The 21331-nt window shown below is 37.9% G+C and overlaps 2 protein-coding genes across 30 annotated transcripts in view; one reads left to right on the top strand and one right to left on the bottom strand.

Annotated features, from left to right (window-relative positions):
* LOC108038482 (sodium/hydrogen exchanger 3) overlaps positions 1–12836 on the top strand; it is a 34588-nt gene extending 21752 nt beyond the window's left edge. For 4 of the 26 annotated variants that reach the window (XM_017115270.2, XM_017115274.2, XM_017115268.2 and 1 more), the window contains 11 exons: positions 134–272; positions 802–816; positions 2020–2076; positions 2169–2255; positions 2321–2402; positions 3344–3466; positions 4180–4395; positions 6014–6226; positions 6956–7298; positions 8262–8525; positions 10275–12836. In XM_017115270.2, the coding sequence (XP_016970759.1) occupies positions 134–272; positions 802–816; positions 2020–2076; positions 2169–2255; positions 2321–2402; positions 3344–3466; positions 4180–4395; positions 6014–6226; positions 6956–7298; positions 8262–8525; positions 10275–10770 (2035 nt within the window). In that variant the 3' untranslated portion in view covers positions 10771–12836. Of the gene's footprint in view, positions 1–133; positions 273–801; positions 817–2019; positions 2077–2168; positions 2256–2320; positions 2496–3343; positions 3467–4179; positions 4396–6013; positions 6227–6955; positions 7299–8261; positions 10041–10274 lie in introns of those variants that run through there. The other 22 variants (XM_017115276.2, XM_044460051.1, XM_017115291.2 and 19 more) reach the window with 20 other exon arrangements.
* Positions 12837–12862: 26 nt separating this feature from the next.
* LOC108038485 (intersectin-1) lies at positions 12863–21181 on the bottom strand. Of its 4 annotated transcripts, none has more exons than XM_017115296.1 (12): positions 21070–21181; positions 20365–20836; positions 19879–20283; positions 18948–19384; positions 18567–18840; positions 18361–18508; positions 18017–18283; positions 17035–17928; positions 16269–16517; positions 15913–16186; positions 15668–15841; positions 12863–13200 (listed from the first exon to the last, which is right to left on the bottom strand). In XM_017115296.1, exons 2-12 carry the CDS (start codon positions 20526–20528, stop codon positions 12878–12880), a joined length of 3609 nt encoding a protein of 1202 aa, XP_016970785.1. In that variant the 5' UTR covers positions 20529–20836; positions 21070–21181; the 3' UTR covers positions 12863–12877. The 4 variants fall into 4 exon arrangements, with proteins under 4 accessions (XP_016970785.1, XP_016970787.1, XP_016970788.1 ...); XM_017115299.2 differs by lacking the exon at positions 12863–13200 and adding an exon at positions 13289–15245; XM_017115298.1 differs by lacking the exon at positions 16269–16517.
* Positions 21182–21331: the final 150 nt, after the last annotated feature.

The following is a 21331-nucleotide window of genomic DNA, read 5'->3' as shown; positions in this document are numbered from 1 at the left end:
ATCTTTCTATTACTTTATATATCTAAAATTCGTTTAACCACTTCTTTGGTTTCTAATTTAAGTAAAGATGTACCTAATATCTAATCTTATTTATGATCATCTTATACTGATGCCCGTTTGATAAATTCTTTAGTCCCAGTCTGACAAATCTAGACAATACCTGTTCGCGTAATCTGGACATGGCTGAGCTGGATTATAATCCATCCAAGAAGGATCTGACTGATGCCAGGATCCATCATCTGTTGGCCGAAGAACTGAAGCCTTATAGAAGGGTATGTATCGGACGTACATTTTCCTTTACAATTCCAATTCACGTTTTGTAATAATCAACTCTTGGTTGGATATTCTATAGCAACAAGTTTTAAAGTTAATTACCCTTAAGATTATCACCAGCCCAAAATTTCTTTTAATTTCCTTTCTTTTAATTTATATATTATATCTATATATCTATAACACTATCTTTTCGCTCTTTAGTAATCACTTAAAAGTCGTTATGACAAGTTATTCTGTAACTTCACATTCGACTTCTCTGTTCCGTTCTGTACTTTGGGCATTTAGTTTTCTCACACTTACGCTTCTGGCTCTCAATTTAAATATTTATGGCTGACTATATAAATATATGAATAATATATATATATTTCCATATAGATATATTTGTGATTAATCGTTTATTTAATTTCTTTCCCGTTGTTTCGGTACTCAACATGAACTTCTCAACTACGTGTTAAAATAAATCAAAACCGCTTCAATCTTTCGTGTGCCTAACAAATCAAAAATAAAATTTCAATTATCGTGATAAAGGCCTCAATACAAATGGTACGAATAAATTGGTTGTTTGGGTTTTGTTCTAATTAATTTGATCTGTTTCCTGGTTAATTTTGATAAACTCCTTTGAAATTAACTAATGAAAACTACTTTGTTAAATGTTACACGTTGTGTGTCTGTACTCTTTGTCTGCAAAATTCTAAATGTGTCTTCCAATTGGTGTATTAATATTTTAAACAATTCTAATTTTAAACTAATCGTTAAAATATGCTAAACTAATTTACCTCATATGCCTTGTAGAGCCACAAAGCTCTTTGTTAAAAAAAATGATTAAATACTTTCCTTAAAATATTTATTGAAAAATCATTTAATGAAAATATTTAAAATCATGCATTTTACAATTTGCAGTAATTATAAAATGGATTAGCATACGATCAATATAATACACTTTACCCTTAAAATATATCAGTTAAATATAACATAATTTTTTAATCTTAATTATTTTATTTTAAAATAAACTATGTTAAAAATTATTTTAAGACATCTATATAAAACAAGGATTTAAAAATAAAAAGTTTTGGAGATATAACTGAATAAAATGATATCCTAGGTCTCAAATAATTTAATTTTGTGTAAATTAATATTTTTAACCAAAAACTATTCTATATATTTATAAATATTTATCGTACTATCTCTTGCCAATGCTTAATATAAATGTTTATTTCAAAAATGAATGTAATGATTTACAATTAACACAGTGTATTTAGTTCAACAATTTATTTCACATTAAATATTATTATCTTACTAAAAAACACTTTTTTATGATGCACTCATTATGTTTTTGTGTCCTATTATTTTTTTAAAGTATTTCCAAATTTATTACTTTCATTTCACATTTTGTAATGTATTTTTTATTCTAACTTATCACTTAAATATAATATGTTGTGTTTACAATCGTAATCGCATAATCGTATATATATCCTAAATCTTTGAGAAAAATCTCTACTAGGCTCAGCACTTTATAAATGTTAATCTTTACTCTTAAGATGTACAAATGTTTATGGAAAGCCCTTTGAACTTACTCATGTTTATGTTAGTTAAAAGCAATTGATTATTCTTTATATACTACTTCTTTAATCGTAACTGTCTTATCCTGCAATTTAAGTAATTGCAAGACTACATCTCTCTATTAACATCATTGCGCTAGCATTTTATGATTTCGAAACTTATTTTGCTCCATCAATATTTTTACAGCACCGTCGTCTTAGTTATAGCCGACACGCAGTAGATGACAGAGATTTGTCAACCCAGGTGAGTAACTGTTCACCCAAAACACCAGCAACTTGCTTTTGCCAATTTTAAATAACTATACTTAAATTAAATCAAACTTTACTCTCTTGCAGGTCAATTACAAAATGCAAATGAACTTCAGGCGCATGTTCAACGATCGCAAGCATCACAAACGCAGCAAACGTGGGGCCAGCAATAAGGTGAGGGATCTCTTAAACATCTATTTCAAGAATCCTATTTTAATGGATATCCCCACTATCCACAGGAGGCCAAGGAGAATGTTAAGCAGAATCATGTCTCGTTCCACGATTTCCAACAAAACGGCACCACCAAGCAGCTCACCAATGGTACGGAATCGAGTTCAAACCATTCACGAAAAAAATCTTACAGAAAAAGACATACTCACAACTCACTTAACAAATATCGTAGATTAGAAATAGGTAAATGACGCTAAAATCAGCAACAAATTTTTAAACAATCGAACAGTAATTTGTTCCAGTCAAAACCATGTCCGTAGAGTTTCTCTTAAATCAATTCGTAGAATTCTATTAATGTTATTTTCTTTAAGTTTTCCTTTGTACAATGATCGGGCAACGTAAGAAGTTTAATTTCAATTTTTTAAAAAATAATTATGCGCTGTCTATTTTTATACAATTAATTTTTTGTAGTGAAAAGTGTAGTGATTTTTAAGTTTACAATACAGTTTCATGCGTCGTACTAACATATCTCCCAATACCTTTCATTTTTGTTGTCATGTAAAGCACCCTACTAAAACCAATGTTTAATTTAAATTTTCAAATTGTATATACTTGAAGAAGTAGTTTGCAAGGTAGAGCTGGCAAATCATCCTTATTCTTATCGGTTAAAGCGATAGTAACAATGTAATGATAACATGCATATGAAGTACATTCAACAATATTCTAGAATAAAGAATGTTCATCAAAAGGAACAAGCATTTGCTTTCGATGGTTTGCCAACTATTCCAGTTTAAAACTGAATACCTTACAAACTCCTTTAAGAACTATAACCCACATTAATTTGATAAGGAAAATGCCTTAAAAAATGAGTATTTAATTGGTAACTAAATTGATTTCAACCGAATCCTTTTCTTTCTTTCCTGCATCGCTCTTCCTTCCAACTGATGCCAAAAACCACACACACATTTGGCCAAAAAACCGAAACCAAAAATTGTGCACTAATCGAAAACAATAACCCAAACTGCCAAACACATACATAATTGTACAACCTGTGCCCATTTATATGTTAACTCAACTCGAACCATTTAAAGACTATATTAACAATGTGCTTAATGAAACAGCCGAGGAGTGCCAACAGAATCCCAACGAGATCAATGTTGTTGGCCCCAGCGACGATTGGGATGATGGCCTGACCTTCACCGCCAAATCATCACGTAAGTGTTCTCATTACTTCCCGCAAGTCATACGTAATTCTTAACCAATTTTTATTTTCTGTAACTAACATTTGAGTTAAGAGGTTGTCTACATTGAGCATAGGCAGCCCCTAGATGGTTATATGGCCTCTTCTCTATGTATCTTTGTTTCTCCTGCTCTGTGAGCCAGTTGTCTATACATAATCAGCAGTCATATGGCAATATCTGATATTTTCCATATCCTGGTTGTTGCTCACCTTGTTTGTTTTGTTCACACAAAAATGCCATCATTTAAATAATCGCATTTGTTTTGTTTTTGCCTTAAATGAAAGGAATCTTCAAAAGGTTTTATAAGTATTTGTACATGAATCGATTAGTTGAGTAGCTGAACAAGGTTTCTGTAGTAGGTACCTATAAATAATATTTAAATAACACAATTGTTTCAAACAAAAGATTCTTTTAATTTTTTTTGAATAAAGCTTTGCTAGTCCTATTTACTTTCTGTTTTTCGTTTTATTTTCTTATTATATTTTTGCATTTGTTTTTATCCTACCTCCTAAGGAGAACCTAATAAAAGCTATAACAACGAACTTTCTACATATTTTTTTCTTGTTTTATGCCTTCCCAATTATTTCAAAAACCAATCACTTAAAAAAAAAACAAACACAAACCGAAAAAATGTTGCTGGGCGCAAAAAAAATAAATAAAATGAATTAAAAAAAAATTACGATTAGCTGACTCGGATCGCGCCAATAACAATTCCCTGATAGCCCACATCCAAAACCTGCCGGGTTTCGATGCCTCCAAGGCGCGTATCGTCGTCCAGCATTATGCGCCCAAGGTCGACGACAGTCCGGAAACAGATCTAGATTCTCCGGATCAGGCCGTTGGGCCCACGGCCGCCGAATTGATATTGCCGTGGCGGCGGGACCGTTCATACCAGAGCATTGGTAAAAGATATCATCTCCAGATCAATCATTTCACCCGCAAACAAAGCAAAACAGCAACGACATATTCAACAATCAGTATTGAATGCTATAGATAGCTTTTCACCCATTTACATGCTTAGATTCATGGTGATATTCAGATCACAAATTCAATCGATACTTCATTCATTAATAGTTTCCCAAAGTCAAAATAATGAGAAATAAGATCCACGTTTGCTACTATTTTATGTAATTTAATAAGATTAAAATACCTATTTAATTATAATTAATTAATAATTCAAATAAATTATAAACAGAGTTTTCTGGCTTGTGTCTTATATTTACCATCTTGCAATAGTAACTGATAATAGATTAACTGATCCTTTTAAAATGAAATTCAATTTTAAGCAAACAAATATTAGGGTTCAATTAATTTTCCAAACCATTAATTTTCACACAAAACACCTTTACATTACAAAACATTAAGTGTACTTAGACCTCATTTAAAGCCAGTCATTAACTCGTCAAAGGAGCGCCTTACGCTTACTTAAATCAATCGTATTTTGTGCTCAGCACTTTGCGCGATTTGGTCGACTTTCCGTTGAGTTAATCAATTTTAGTTAATCATTTAGTGCCTAATACTATTATTTCCTTAACTTGATATAGTCTGATACCTTGATTTCCACCCTAAAAACTATTAGCCATGCTAAGTGTTGCCTAGACGTAACTGCCCATCTAATTAGTTATCATTACATTGTGTTCGTGCGTCGTTAACGTAAAATTGCTCGTAGACGGCAATTGCCATTGATTGGTAGATAATTCTAGTCCTCGAATGCAGTTTAAAGTTATAGTTGTCAAAGCTCGAAATTACCTGCATTTAGCTCCATTAACTTACCTAAAACCAATTTGAAATGACACATCAAGTTAATGATTTTATTCTTAAAATTTTTTGAAAAAAATTAAGAAACGTCAAAACAAAGCATGGCATTTTTGTGCATGACCAAATTTTGTGCTTCATTTTCTTAATTTTACTTTTATGACCATTAAAAATGCATTGAAGAATGGGAAATCAAAATGTTTAAATTTTAGCAGTTTGTATTCCTATGTACAAAGATTTATATTCTGTGGTAATATTAATGTGTTCCAAAAAGTGGATTTTGGAATTGCGATCCCTTGTAAAAACAAATGATTACCATTGTGATTGGCACAACCTTAAAAAAATTATTTTGTAACACAATTATTATTATATGTCATCAGAAAAAATCCAATAATAAGCAATGGCTTCAATCGCTTAAAAAAGTTTAAATATGAGACTCCCCTTTTATAATAAGAAGACTATAGGTTTTCATCCTTATTTCTTTACGTGATTCCTGATTTTTTCTTGGGTTGAGCGCACTTTGTTTTGTCTTATGCCCTTTGACTGTGTTCCTCTTCCATCAACTGCGCTTATGTTTTAAATCTGTTGACGATATACCCCGAATTGGCCTCCCACAAAAGCAATCGACAGCTAAAAGCGAACACTGCAGCTGAAAAATGTATGCTGCATGCCCAAGCGAAGCCAATAGAATTGAATGATATTTTCATAAAACATGATAAATTTAATGTGTATTTATATATTTAAACATTTTTATTTGCGATCTAGTGGCCGAGCATCCCATTCCTGAGGAGGATCGCAATCTGTCCCGCGAATCCGACGGAGAGAGGCGTGTGGCCACGCCCACCGCCACGGAATCCCAGCTGCCGTGGAAACGCCAAGGTGACGAATGCACGGATGCAGTGCAGCAGAACGAGTTCCCGGCTTGGGCCTCGAACAAGGAATACTTGGCCTACAATTCCCCCAGTGCAACATTCCTAGGTAATGTATGCAGACATAATTCGACGAAAGCGTTTCAAGATTATAGTTAGGGGGATGGTAAATGAGATTTCCGACATTCACACAACAATTTCCGAATGGTTATTGGGGGGCCCTCCTCTGATTGTTCTTCCTAAATTGAATATTCATGTCCTTGGTTGATTACTGTTTGTGAATTGGAAAAAAAGCTTAGGCTGCACAGAGAAAAATCATGCAAATAGTTTCTTAATCTTTTTTAGTATATCAATACGGATGTAAATCGTTTAATATTTATTAAACACAGAAAAAACATAGGCATCCAAAATCAAAAAACAATTCGTGTAATTTTTAAATATACCAAAAAATTAAACATTTTTTCTTAGAGAAGTATAAATTAAAGATAATACTAGTTAATATTTTTTCTCTGTGTAGACCCCTAGCAGATTTGTATATATCGATCTGGCTGTATATTCGTTTAAATGTATATATTTTACTCGTTTGTATTAAAGCACAAATGAAAAAATATGGTAACCGATTTTCGATGGCAAAATTGCACCCTAGTTTTTGTGTGTTTACTGATTTGTTGTTGATTTCGTTGGGATTTTCCTTAACTCTTTTGTTCTTTCTCTCTTTTCCCCGCATTGTTTTCCCTCGGTAACTGTTGCCCACACCACAACACCCCGCCACACGAAACACCACACGAACACCCTGTAAAAACCCTCTGATAACGCGCCCAACAAACCCGCAAAAAAGGTGGTATAAACAAGCCTAAACAGCCCAAGTCCGTCATAGGTCTCTTCCGTCGTGAGAGTTCCAGTTCCAAGGCCGGAAGCGTTGGCATCGGCAGCACAGGAGCCGTGGACACCGCCGCCAGTGGGTCGGATCCGATGGTTGTGCCCCTGTCCAACCAACCGCCCAACGCTCCATCGACGTCCATGCACAATCCGCGGCTGGACAAGCGCTCCCAGTCGATATCGTCTGGTTCGCTGGGCGTCGGAGCCCATCAGCTCGGTCCGGATGGTCACTCCGGTCCATTTCCGGTCACGGCCAGTCACCGCCGCAATGTCCGCAGGGGCTCCATGCTGGAGCTGAGCGGGTAAGTTCCGTGTCCACTTGGCTAGACACCTGAAAACTACACACCTAACTATTGTCTATCATTGACTTTCTGCAAATTATCATTTAGTAATTTTGTGTTTTTCTTGACTGAAATGGGTCATTTAAGAAGATTACAGTATAAAAATAAAACTTAACTTTAACTATTAAGATGGTGCTATTTTCTTACAAATAACACATTTTCTCTTTTTTATTAACTTTATTTTCGAAAACTGTATATAAGGAATGTTAATTTAAACGACTATTTATGTTTTGGTATGAATTTAATTAATTTATTTTATTTTATCAAAAGTCCTTCCTAGAAGACCCGTAAAGGACTAAAATTTTCTACTAAAATCTTTATTTTACCCAAAGCTTAAACCCCATTTCAGTTAAAAGTTTCATCATTTAAAGCTTGTATATATAATAGCTTACTAATCTTTCTTATTTGTTACCCTTAACAATTTAATATTATTTAGTAGTTTAGTTATCTATTTTCATTTTTTAGATATTTTTAGCCTTTTCATTCTAATCTGAAACATTAAAATCATCGTTAAATGATTTATAAAATGCCTTAAACAACGTGTCTGCATGAAAAACTTTTAATGCAAAGTCTTAAAAGAAATTTTTTATCATTCTGATTTTTTGTATCAATTTATTCTAAAATAATAAAACTTAAAAAGTGGTTCCTTGTGATCAAATACTAAAATTTTCAATCCTAATCAAATCGATTAGGTTATTTGAATCCATTTGTTTTTTATCCCAAAAGTATTCCCGTCTTCCTAGGACATTTTCCCGCTTTGATGTTGCTAATATCCAAATTAATTGCCCTTAGTTGCACCCTTTTTCGCAAAGTAAAAACAAAACATTGCTTAAACCTAAATTTTTCAAAAAACCATTATTCTGTTTGTGGATACTTTGTGGTTCAGCCTTGTCTGTGTCTTTTATTGTGATGAATATTTTACAGACTCATTGCAACTGGACGCAGGCCCAGTAGAATTTTGCAATTTAGTCCAGGAACAACTAATTTACTAGTGTCAGCCACGATCACAACTCCTCCTCCACCTCCTTCTACTTCAACAACAACAACTACAGTAAAAACAACAACCACATCAACCACCAAGAACAACAACACCAACAATTCAACAGAAACAACATCAGCAAGCGCGAGTAACTCGACGCCAACCTCCCCAAAATCGGAGGATAGCGCCACCTATACTTACTATCCTAAGTAATGAGCTAAACAAAATCAAAATGTCTTGAGAAATCCAAGCCGGCCATTAACGAATTTCGAACTCTGTGAACTAAGAGACAATGCTAAACTACTACATATATAGGACACATATTTTAACTCCAAATACTAACCACACCAACTTTATATACGAAATATACATATGTTTACTGTATATAGAGCCACAGATCAGAGCATATCATTGTAGAGTAACAGTCAGTCCTTGTAGGTTAATCTTTGCCAGCGATCTCTCTTTTCATCTCAGCTGGAATTGTTTCAATGTATTTAAATCAAATCCGGTGAACTTCATTTTTCGCACTCACTTAACACAGATCTCTGAACAGGACCCACAAATTTCGCCTTATTGTTCACTGTATATAACAATGAAATTAGGATGTTGTTAATTATTGGTGATAGATTGATTCAGAGCCAGGCGTTCACTTTCTACATTCAAAAAATTATGCTGGGCTGCTGGATTTAATCGATTTTTGGTTGCAGTTTTATTGATTAGCATCCATTTTTTGTATTACAGTTGAATATCACTGTAACAACCCTTAAATGTCTAAAATGTATAACAGTTATATTAATATAACAGCCCATTTTTTAAATTTATCATAGACCCTTTGTTATTCCATTATTGCTTTTAATTGTTATATGTGCGTGCTTGTTTTTAATAACGCTTTTTTGTGCAATATTGTGATCCTTATTATCATTCAGCATTCTCTTATGCAAATATATGTAACCCAATCTCTCGCCAATGCAATGCAATTTCTAAAAAATTTAAAAAGATTTATTTCACTTTATGATGTCTGCCGTGCTGTGTTTCTTTGTTTTGTGAATATTGCTACTTAAAAAAGATCAAAACAAAATTTGAACTAAAACCTTAACCAAACTAATTACTGGTTGATAAACCACATTGGTAAACAATTTGATAAAAACTTATATTTTTTAGCGGCGTCTCATTTGAATCTGATTAGTAAAAACCAAGTCGAGCACAAAGGCAGAGCAATTAACTAGCTAAACTGTCCTCTAAATGCACAAACACACACCGCATTTCTACGCACACAAACACACTGACACCAAACTGTTATACAGTTATTTTTTACACATTTGAGAGCACCTGTGATAACTTTCCTTAGTCACATTTTCTATACCTAAACGGTTTTAACCACATGAACTATGTGTAAGTATTAGACCAAGTATCTTTTTAATGTGTTATATGTATAACACTGTGCCTGGGCTCGGCACAACTAACACTCGAACCCACTTAACCCCCTACACTCTTCTCTGTGCTAATTCCAATAATTCATTTTTACTAAACTATTAATTTACATACAAAATCCGAACAGCGGTCTCAAAGAAATTGTATTGTATTTACGAAAAACGTAGAGTTAATGTAATGTAGAACTGTTATACTGTGCCTTAATCAAGTCTTCCTTATAAGCTTATCTCCATCTTCCTGTTCCATTTTAATTTGCTTAATGTAGTGCTCAAATAAAATGTATAATTTTTAAATTTTCTTCTTATTATGTGTAAGTTTTTTACAAAGTAATTTATAAATCTAACTTTATTAGCCGTAGCCTCATGCTAACATTAACCCAAAACGAATACCCAAACCAATGCATTAACCAAAATTGATCACAACTTTGACATTAACTTTCTACGCCTTCTCTTCACATCATCCCACCATCGATTACCAACCACCAACCACCTACAACCACCGCACACACCACACAACACCACCAACAGAGACACAATACCCGAGGAGTCGTCGTACCAGCATGGACACTCCAAATCCTTGTGCGAGCCGGCGGATTCGGATGACTGGGAGGGAGCACCACTTTCCACCGCCGGCGGGGCCAACAGCGAACGAATGATGAGAATGAGCGGCAGGGAACCGCTCCTGCCACGCCCCTCCAATACACCTCGCGCCCAAATCCGTCGCATGAATGCGGGAGCGGTGGGCGGGGCAGCAGTGAACCAAGCGGGCCGGAAAAACCAGGTGACAAAGGCCCTGTTGGACTACGAGGATTCCGAAACAGATTCGGAGGAAAACGATGATGATGAGGACGAGGACTTTGATTCGTACGACGACGAGAACATTGTGGTCACCACCTTTACGACACCGGCCACCGGCAGGAGATCGGGTTCCAGTCCAGGATCAGGATCGGAAGCCAACACCAGCGCAACCACTACGACGACAAGCATTCGGCTGACCCGCAACAACGACGAGAGCATTATTTGAGTATCGAGCACTGATGGTGACGCGGACGAGGAACTGGAGGATGACGGGGATCAGCCAACAGAATCACTACCACCACCCCATAATCCGAAACGTTCGAGGCGGAGTCTGTTTCCGTACGAGATGTTCTACTAACTCCGGAACACATCCCACAAACATTTATATGACCTAGTTTGTAAGCCCAAAGTTGACAGAGTTGCAAAATAGTTTTCCCCTTAAAAAATGGTTTAAAACAAACAGCTTTATATATATATACATAAAATCGGACAAAGCTAAGATATGAGAGTAGCGAAAAAATTGTATATAACACCAGATTTGAACCACAAATTAATTTCCTCTTGATCGTTTAAGTCGCTTTTTAAGATTTGTAACTTCCAGTTTGTGTTTAGTGTTTAGTCCCGTTCAATTGTTATTATGTACCACAAACGTATATATCGAAAAACCGATTTATTAATTACAGCTGATGTGTTCCAAAATAGCAAGAAAGCAAATTAATTGTGTAATAACTAACAAAGCGTAGCCAAAGTTTCTTAATAAGCCTATGACTAAAGTTAATTTCTTTGTTTTTTAATTTAGACAAAATGTACTAAATTGAGATCACATAACAATGTGTTGCTAACAGTACTTAAGCGCGTACTTAGTTCGATAAAATAGTAAAAACGCAGAGTTTAGTTCAATTTTAGCCTTAGTTAATAAAGAGTTTAAAGTATTTAATTTCTACATAGCCGCAGAGTCAGAACAAAGAATAATACAGCAAAGTTTTTCTCAGCTGAAACTGTAAGGAAAATAACTCAAACATTCATGTAATGCATTTTTAAATTATCAGGAGTGCTGATTTGAAGTCGATTAAAAGGGTGACCACACATCTATTGAAAAAATCTTGAATCTTAATGGATTGCTGTGGCACCACAGAGACAGTTGAGTAAAACTTTGGCTGACCTTAACTATAAATATACACAAATCAAGTAACTAATTGTGGACAGATAAATGGACAGAGTTATGTAATTTATAAATTATTTTTGTAAACATTTACGAGCGATAGAGATAAAAATACCAAATGGTGGAAATGTTAGAACGAGAGAGAATTTTGCGAACGATTTTGTGTGGAATGTGAGTGCATGACTAGGATTGAGATAAGCGAAGCATAAAAAGGAAATATTAATATGCTCAAAACCAAGTAAAATAAACTAGAAATAGTTGAATACAAATAAATTCACTATGCTGACGTAGATTTGAAAATGCATTAGACGAATAAGCCCTAGTTTCCAGACCGGGCCCAAGGGGAAGGAGTAAACTGAGAACACAGTAGCCAATATCCGGAATGGGATATATTCTAGAACCTACCTACCTAAAATGTTTCGGCGAAAGCAAATGGTAAATCGTGGAAATGGAACGCATACCTACCTACTATGAGTAATACAAAATATATATATTTTCTAACTCATGTGCAACGCGCCTAGTACCAAACTTTAATTTAAACAATTACCTATTACTTAAGTAGTTTGTATTCGTATTATGTTCTATCCAAGAAATGGCCTTCTGAATATGCACACCAGATCAGATAGAATTGGTTAACTTAGTTTGTTTCATATTTTATTTTGATCAGAAAGACAATAAACAGCTTCAAGATTTACGAGATCTTGGAAATTGTCATTTCAATAAATCTTTAATGGAAATACATAAAAAAAATCAGAGCTGTGTTATATTGTGAGCAGGTTTTCTATATAAACCTGAATTATTCCACTGAACTTCCTTATTTTAATATGGATTGTGGCATAAACTACTTATATATGGGAAGCTGGCTCATAAATTACTTGCTTAAGAAAACTAACATTGAATTCAATTGATACTAAATCGAAAAAGTGTTTGCAATTTTCATACCGTAGGCCTTAAGTTGTGCATACTTCAAAATTAATACAAATATTGATAGCGCAAAATAAACGAAAATTCAAAGAACACGCGATGCAAAACATAAAGAAAGAATTGTAAATTGTTAAACTGATTTTAAATACTATATAAGAAAAATTTTACTAAAAATAAAATAATGAAAAAAGCGAAATAATCTATAACGAAACTCTTCTCATTTGGTAACTGAAGGGGGGTTTTTCTTTCACCAGCATCGCCATGGGCCAAATCGTTTCTTGGGCGACTGCCAGTCGACCACCACGGTCTTGCCCACCAATTGATTGCCACTTTCCTGAAGCATGGATTTTGCCATCAACTCATTGCACTGAAACCGCACATAAGCACATCCCATAAGTTGACCATCCCGCCGCTTGGATATGTGAACCGCTTGGATAGTTCCCCGCAGCTTATTTTTGGATACGGCATCCAACTTGACATCCGATTCAGCTTCGGAACCGCGCCACTGTTGCCAGAACCGCTGGATACCTCTTAATCGTATTTCACTTGCACCGTGACCTGACTGAATCTCTGTGGGTGGAAATTTTAAAATGTAGTATAAATAACTTTTTCATTTCAAAACATACAATATGCCGAGTAAAAATCAAAAAGCATTCTGTTTGAAGTTCCTTTTTTTACATTTATTGCACCAAATATGTGTAATTTGTTATTTTCATAATTTAATTTAATATTTTTGGTTTTCCCTTTTTACTTGTCTTCTAATTATGTTTGAAACTGATATATTTCAATATGTTTTATGGTATCTTTTAGTTTTGTATTTCTCGAAGAATTCACTTTATATTTACTCGTATGCATTGTGTGTCTGCAGAAGAGTTCTCGTCGGTCCGGATTGTATATAGGTAGATATATCGATGGTCACCATTTCGCGTTTAAAGTGAGTCTCAGTGTAGGTGAGTGTGCTAATGCGTACAGAATTTGTCGTCGATAATTATTCTTAAGCATTGTTTACATTAATTAACTTTCGTAACGATTAAACAAGTACGCTTATATGAGCATTATATGTATGCAGGGGTGTATATGTGGGATTTGGAATGTACGAATATCTCAATTTAACATTTTTGCTTTGTTTTTTTCTAAAGAAATTTTAGTACTTTCTCTATATAGTATGTATATACTTAGTTTTGTGGTTCATTTTAATTTATTAGTACATATATGTGGAATCAATAATCAACCCAACATTAGCTACATAAATATGTGTTTATGCTTTTAGAATTTCCCCGCCCAGCCGCCGATAAGTCGGTATTATTTCGCCACAGATCGGTGCCTTGCGGTACTTATAACGATTCTTTACTTTGGTTTCGTTTAATAGAGCTATATACGCATAAATAGTCGTGGTATGCAATAACAAGTTACGATTAGATTAATCCATGTAAGGTGACTTTTTTGGTTATCATTTTTTGAAAGGCATTCGACAGTGTTTCTTCATAAGTATGAGATAGCGTAGATACATTTATGTGAGTGATTTTGTTAAATAGACTAAACTGCAACTAGCATAAACAGATTCGAACAGCATAACGTGGCTCTACAATATCTGACTATCATTCCAATCGAGTTTAATGAACTTCTATTTGTGGAATTTGTACATACTCAATTTTTACATCTCATCCACTCCTTTGCTTCAGATGCAGATCCTTTAAACTAACAGCAAACAATTTCAACATTCATCAATAAGACAATAGACATTAAATAAATACAATTATGGCAGTTGAGACAAGCGCTTAAAATAGTTATAAAACCAAGTATGTTACTCAAAAACAGAAGTTTATCCATTACAAAATATCATTAATATTATCAATACTGTTGCCCATATGTTATGTTTAAGCTTATGTATCTCCCGTTTTTTTTTTTCCATTTTCCTTGATGTCTTCAAAGGTTGCATTAATATATATAAGAGAATGGTCATCATGCTTAATATTTAGTTAACAATAATTCATACTTCCCTCCCATTTGTTGGTTGGTTTACTTGAAATATATACAATTATACTCGGATATTATTGGAAAACACAGAAAACCATCGTTATATATACTATATGAGTATGTGTAGTAGCATTTGGGGAAAAAAACTTTTGAATATTCTGGTTTTCGATCGATAAACATATCTAATACAACGAAACGTAATTGTCACTTAATATCCTTATGTATTTTGTAGTTTCCATATGCAGATTACTATATAAATCCTTTAAAATGTGTCTTACTTGATTTCTGTTGTATCTTTCGTTTGATTGGTTACGAACATGAGAGCAATGTTTGATTCTATGAATGATTTCAGATGAGATCTGGTTACTAATTCTATCAACAAGTTAAGGGAATTTCACACCGAAGAAGATAAACATTGTAAGAAAACGTCGTATGGTAAACTTTCAGGATGAACAATGTAAATAGCCAACTTTTAGGCTTTCTAGAATACGAATTCCGGCCAGGAGGATATTGATGCTGCTGCTGATCTTAAGATAACCCAATACTCAAGGGATCGTGTAGATTTGTTTGTCTGTTTTAATGTAAGCGAGTGCCTGATGCCGCTTAAAGGCCAAAGCCGAAGGCTCGTTATACGTTTCCTGTTGGCAATTAAAATCGAAATCGCATTTAATTGGTTTACTTTATATACAAAATACAAATAATGCAATACAAAATACAAATATGCAAACTAAATAAATACACAATTGAATTAACATACAGATTGGCTAAATGGAAAAGAGAGGGCGCCAGCAAAAAACTTAAGTGTAAATCTACAAACTAAATAATCACAATTAACAAATAGATACATCGTGGAAATATTGCAACAAATTAACACTAAACATAAGAGGGTTTTCTTTTCGAAAGCGACAAGGCAAAAACAAATAGGCATGGCTTATTCGATATCAAAATAATAGTATATGTATATGGAATGCGGAAATTAGAGAGCTAAGCTTAGCAGAGAGCTGTAACTGCAGTTGTGAGATTCACTGCTTGGTGGTGCCATTAGCTTTCGCTGGCTTACCGGACGTCACGAAGGGGCCCACATAGTTGCTGGGGAAGAGGCCAGAAAGACCGTTCAGCTCGCCACGCCACCACTCCGGCTCATCCCGACCCAGCACGCTGATGATGTCGTCCTTTTCGAACGATAGCTCGTCGTCATTTTGTGCTTTATACGGATAAAGGGCTATGACCTTGTCTGTAGGGGAAAATAATCATGATGAGTCAAATATGAAATGTAATTGCCTCATGGCCATGTTCAATACACACCCAGGATCTGCTCGGTCATCTCAATGCGGCTGCCGGAAACGGGAGTGTTGCGTCCGCTGTTGCGCCCTCCTTGGAGAACCTTCACGTAGGTGGCCGGGAACCAGCCGATCTGGCGCCGCCGTCCCTTCGCCTGAAGCTCACCTTCCCACCAGCCGGAGTCCGTCTTCTTGCGGATCATGATCAGCTGGCCCCGCGTTAGCGAGAGCTGCTCGGTGCTTGTTGCCTCATAGGGAGCGATTACTTGCGCAATCTCTGACCGCTTGGCCCGCATACCCTGGAAGATTATCACATAAATGATGCGTATTAGTCAGATGAAACTATGAATGGGGTAGTAACAGGCGGTGTCAACTATTTACGGGTGTCATGGAAGAGGTGCGTGACATGGGTCGGCTGTAGCTCTCGGCCGGCTCGCTGCTTTGTGTCTTGGACTGTGTATTGATCTGGGAAACTTCAGTGTCGAGGTCTTCATGCGTTTCCTCAGCGCCAACGCCTGGGCTTGCGATCGGCTGCTCGCACAGCTCCTCGACAGGCGGCGGCTGGAACAGCTGTTCCTGCGGCTCCACGGGAGCGGGGGCGTAGACAGCGTTGCCGTTCAGCGTCGTCTCCTGAGTCAGTGCAAGTGTAACGACAACGGTGGCAAAAAGCACAGCACATGAAAAGCATTGGATTAGTAGATGGACATGAGGGCAACGGTTAGGCACGACTCTGGGCTTTGGGATTGTGAACTCTGTATTAACTACAGTGTGGGTCAAACTAAGTCACGATTCAATTTCCAATTGTATATTTACAAATCGCAAACAAACACGTCAAAGAAAGATGGTATTTAAAAGCACATGTTAAATTGTTTTAGTGTTAGAAGAGGAATTATTAAGATTAACCTGTATAAATACGATCTACTCCCTGAGAATTTAAAAAAAAAATTTTCAAGCTAAATAAATTAGTATTTTTTGTAACCCTATCTTATTCTGAGCTAACAATTCGTAGAGTTATTGCTTGAGTTATATGCGGGTTTCTAATGTTAGCTCTGGCAATTCGTAAACAAAAATGATAACGTTAGACTTATCGATTTGTCCAATAAACGGACCCACACCAAACTACATTATTTTCCACATAGCCACATACCTGATCCAGGGTTTCAACCGATTCCACAGGCGCCGTGTTCGCCGTACCCACGTCCGCCTTCTGGACGTAGTTCGAGGGGAACATGCCGGTGCGATTGCCAATGGTGCCCGTCCACCACTCGCCCTCCTTCTTGATGACCATGACCATCTCGCCGGCACCGAAGCTAAGATCGCCCTCCTCGGCGGAATCATAAGGGTATGCGGCTATGTAGTACTCGACATCGCCGGCGGCACTAAGATCGGCAGAAGGAGCCGGAGCCGCACTGCTGGTATTGATATTGTCATTGTAGGTGTCCGCCACGGCTGCCACTTGGGCAACAACTTCCGGTTCGATGGTTGCGACGGGAGCAACCTCTCCTTCGTCCAGCTTTTCCACATAGGATTCGGGGAACCAGCCGGTGTGGCCGTTTATTTCGCCTGCCAACCATCCCGGCTCGGCGTTCTGTTCCAACGGCACCAAGATAATGTCACCAGGAACGAAAGTAATCTCCTCGGCATTGCGCGCATTAAACTCGTACACCGCCTGGTATTTCACGAATCCCTCGGGAGCCGGTCCACTCAAATCCACGGCTGGAGCTGTCACTGCGGTGACGTCGTTGCTCATACCTGCATAGGGATCGGCGGCAGTCGTTTCCGGCTCTCCCCAAGCACTAGAGCTGCCCGTGTCCCAGGCGGAGGTCACGACGGTCTCGTTCTTGCGATTATACTTCAATTCCAGCACCGAAGTACGCTGTACATCGTATTCCTTGTACAGATCCTCGCACTTGGTGAGCAGAGCAGAGAGTTCCGCCTTGAGCTCAGACATCTGTCCGTCGTTAGAGTTGATGTCCTCCTTCTTTGACTCAATCTCCTTGCTAATGTTCTCGACTTTATCTTTGATTTGGTTAATCAGCAGCTGTTTAAGAAAAAATAAATCATACAATGTATCCAATGAATAAACTCATAAAGTATGTAATGTATCTGACATCCTAGTAGAACCTCACCTGCTTATGGGCAAAGGCTGCATTCAGTTGCTCCTGCTGCGCATTCTCTCCACCCATGGCAACGCCACTGGCCTTGCTCTTGGCATCCCACTTGGCGCGCTCCTGTGTGAGCTGCAGCAGCTTGGCGTTCTGCTCCTTGATGCGCGTCTTCAGCTGTGACATTTCGGTCATGGAAGTGTCGCGCTGGGTGCGCATGCCATCGATTACGGTCTTTACATTGGTCACCCCCGCGCGAGTATCGCAAATCCTCTGCGAAAGATCCTTGATCTGCAATTATTCCGGATTAATTATGTTGGGTCATTTATATATTCCGAAGATATGAATAATTTCTAACAGGGCCTAACCTTCTCATTTAGTGTGCTCAGCTCCACATTAAGCTGGGTGTTGTGTGCCTTCTGCTTGAGGACTCGCTCCTGTTCCCTCTCCTTCTGTGCGTTCATTTCAGCAATTCTAGCCTGCTCCCACTCCTGCTGGCGCTGCTTCTCCAGCTCCCTAAGGATATATGAAGTCAATAATAAATTGTGATTCAAAGCATAATCGAATTACTCACTTCCTGGCCGTCTCCTTGGCTTCCAGTTCCCGCTTGCGCTGTTCCTCCTTCTCCATCTCGATCTCTCGCTGGAGCTGAAGCTGCCGCTCCAGTTCCTCCTGTTGCTTACGCTCGGCCTCCAAGCGAGCCTTCTCGCGCTTATCAGCCTCGTCCCGCTCCTTTCGCTCCCGCTCCTCCCGCTCCTTGCGTTGCTGATCCTCTATGATCTTGCGCCTCCGATCGAGCTCGGCTTGACCCTTTACATAGTTTTCCTTGCGCTTGTCCTCAAAAGAAGCTGAAACATAAGGGAACCGAAATAGTAATTTTACGTAAATTATATTTAAAGTAACATAATGGTCACCACAAATCATGACTGTTTTTAATCTGAGACAAAGAACTTACTTTGTCCGGGCAGTCCGGCTGTTGGGTCAGCATCCACGGCTCCAACTCCGCCCTGCGAAGACACGGAGGCGTGTCGGGAGGTGGGCTGCGATCCTGGTCGCGATACTACCCCAGAGACTGAGCCCGGTCGTGACTTGATCTTGCGCAAGTTGGGGGGCACCCAGTCTTGGGGCAAGGTCACGGGAATTTTCTCACCGGCCATGGCCTTCTCGCACAGGAACATGGCCAAAATAAACTCGTCGCAGTTGAGCCGCCCATCGCCGTCGATATCGGACAGCGTCCAGATCTGAGCCAGCGTTACCTGAGGCAGCTTGCTCTGCACCAGAACGCCACGTGCCTGGGCACCGGTCAAGAAGCCAGATCGAGTACGATCGTTGGCATTAAACACCTGCGTGTATTTGCGCTTCTGTGCAGCTTGAACGGCCCATTCTCCTTGTCTGCAAAGAGTAAGAGCATACAATTAGTATAATCAAATAAAATAAAACGTTTACTTTTGTAAAATAAGATTTCTTAGATCGTTTCTTCTTTCTATAAGCTTTTTGTCCTCCTTTAATAATGCCTATAACTTAGCAAAAATACTCATACCTATATTTGGTAACTTATAATCTGCATGAGTTAATAAATACTAATATTTATTATTTATTTAAAATTTGAAGTATCTTATTTTTGTCCCATAATTGTTGTAATAATATGGGTATTAATATTTATTTTATATCGGATTCATTTAGCCAGTTTTTCGTAGCCAGTTTTGGTAAAATTGAGGAAAAAATCGGAAAAGTGATTAGTTTCGGAAAAACAAAAGAAAAACCAACATATATCTACTTGTTTAAATTCTGTTGTTGTGTCTACTTCTACCAGTTCGTAAAATTGCTGAGTTTGCATGAGTTTTTAAAACTTTTATACTGTCGATTTGATTCCAAAAAATGCTTACATAGACTCGATGGATGGTGCTCGCTCCGAAACGGACATGTGACGACTGGGTGGGTTGCTGGAGGGCGGCGTGGGGCCAGCGGGAATCTTAACCAGGTCCACGACACCGGGTGGCGAGATGACAGGAGCCGGCGCGACCGGAGGAGGAGCCACCACGGGTGCGGGAACCACTGCGGCTACTGGGGGAACCATTCCCTTGAGCGGATCCATTGGGCTCATGGAGCTTGTGGAACCACGTGGCGTCATCGAGGGCGTCTTTTGGCCATCCCCAGTAAGGGAAGCCAGCAGACTGGGCGGCAAGACCTTCGGTACGTCCATGCCCCGCAGCTTGAGATTAATCAGCTTGCAGGCTATGCTAAACTCGTTAATGTTCATCTTGCCATCGGAATCGGTGTCCGCCAGAGCCCTGCAGATAAGCGGATGAGTAAGTATAGAAGCTCTTATCGCTGGATGAGTCAGGGGGCGTCTCATGTATGTATATACTCACCAGATCTGGCCCAGGATCAGTGGCGGCAGCTGGGACTGCAGGAAGAATCCTTTGGCCTGGGCACCGGTCACGAATCCTGCCTGTGGCTGGAGTGCCTTAAACTGCTCCTGGTACTTTATTCGTTCCCTCGGGGTCACCGCCCACGCATCCACCGCCGGATTCATTTTGGCCAAAACACACACTTTATCTTTATCCTAGTTTCCCTAGAAAGCTCTTCCTCTTTCTCTTCCTCGTTTTCGTCCTTTTTGCCCGCGTGTGTGTGTATTGCGCGAAAGCGACTGAGTGTGTGTGGGTATTTAGTGCGCTCTCTTCGCCCGCTTTTGAGTACACATCAAATACATGCTCTTCGCTCTCGACGGTCTCTTTCACTCTCTTCACCGCTCTCTTTACTACGAGTATCGCCTATTGAGTATCGTATCCGTTTTGGCACCCACCACCCCACAAATTTTCACAATGGATTTTTATGGTTTACCTGCAATGGAATTGCAAAAATTATTAACCGATCACATATGTATATGGTAAAATATCGTATCGAATGGAAGCAATTCGTTTGGGAACGCTTTTTGTTTTTTGCCTTTAGTAGGCGTTTCACTCGGCAAGGGGTCAGAGCCACCAATTGCTGATAAACAATGCTCTGCTGACCGCACTGCAAGAGCGTTAGCTTTTCCCTTATCTAACCCTTTTATCGGCAATTTTAAGGCTTACTTTGCATTGGAACAGGAAAATTTTGCATTTGCGTAAATTTTATTTCAATCAATAGTCGGAACCAGTGTGACCGTCACTTGTTTTTGTGAATTTCATTGGCAAGTGTTAGAAAACGTGACTAAGTGTGGCTGTTTTTCATCAATGTGGCTAAGATAACGGTTACTGCTAATTTGTTGTTAAACATTATATTTCAAAAAGTGATTTGCCTAATTATTTTTAATTATTGTATAGTATAAAGCCGAGAAAATTCCCAAGTATCATT

The sequence above is a fragment of the Drosophila rhopaloa genome, unplaced genomic scaffold (assembly GCF_018152115.1).
Source record: "Drosophila rhopaloa isolate 14029-0021.01 unplaced genomic scaffold, ASM1815211v1 contig_2, whole genome shotgun sequence".
Taxonomy (NCBI): Eukaryota; Metazoa; Arthropoda; class Insecta; order Diptera; family Drosophilidae; genus Drosophila; species Drosophila rhopaloa.
Note: the sequence above shows the minus strand (reverse complement) of the source record. Positions and strands in the feature narration are given on the sequence as shown.

Bases quoted from the DNA above. Each gene is read 5' to 3' on its own strand.
- LOC108038485 (XM_017115296.1), bottom strand. From the start codon at position 20,528: ATGAATCCGGCGGTGGATGCGTGGGCGGTGACCCCGAGGGAACGAATA. The intron at 19,385-19,878 runs GTAAGCATTTTT...TACTCTTTGCAG, and splicing joins GCACCATCCATCGAGTCTAT to ACAAGGAGAATGGGCCGTTC. The intron at 15,842-15,912 runs GTGTGTATTGAA...TTTCCCCTACAG, and splicing joins GATGACCGAGCAGATCCTGG to ACAAGGTCATAGCCCTTTAT.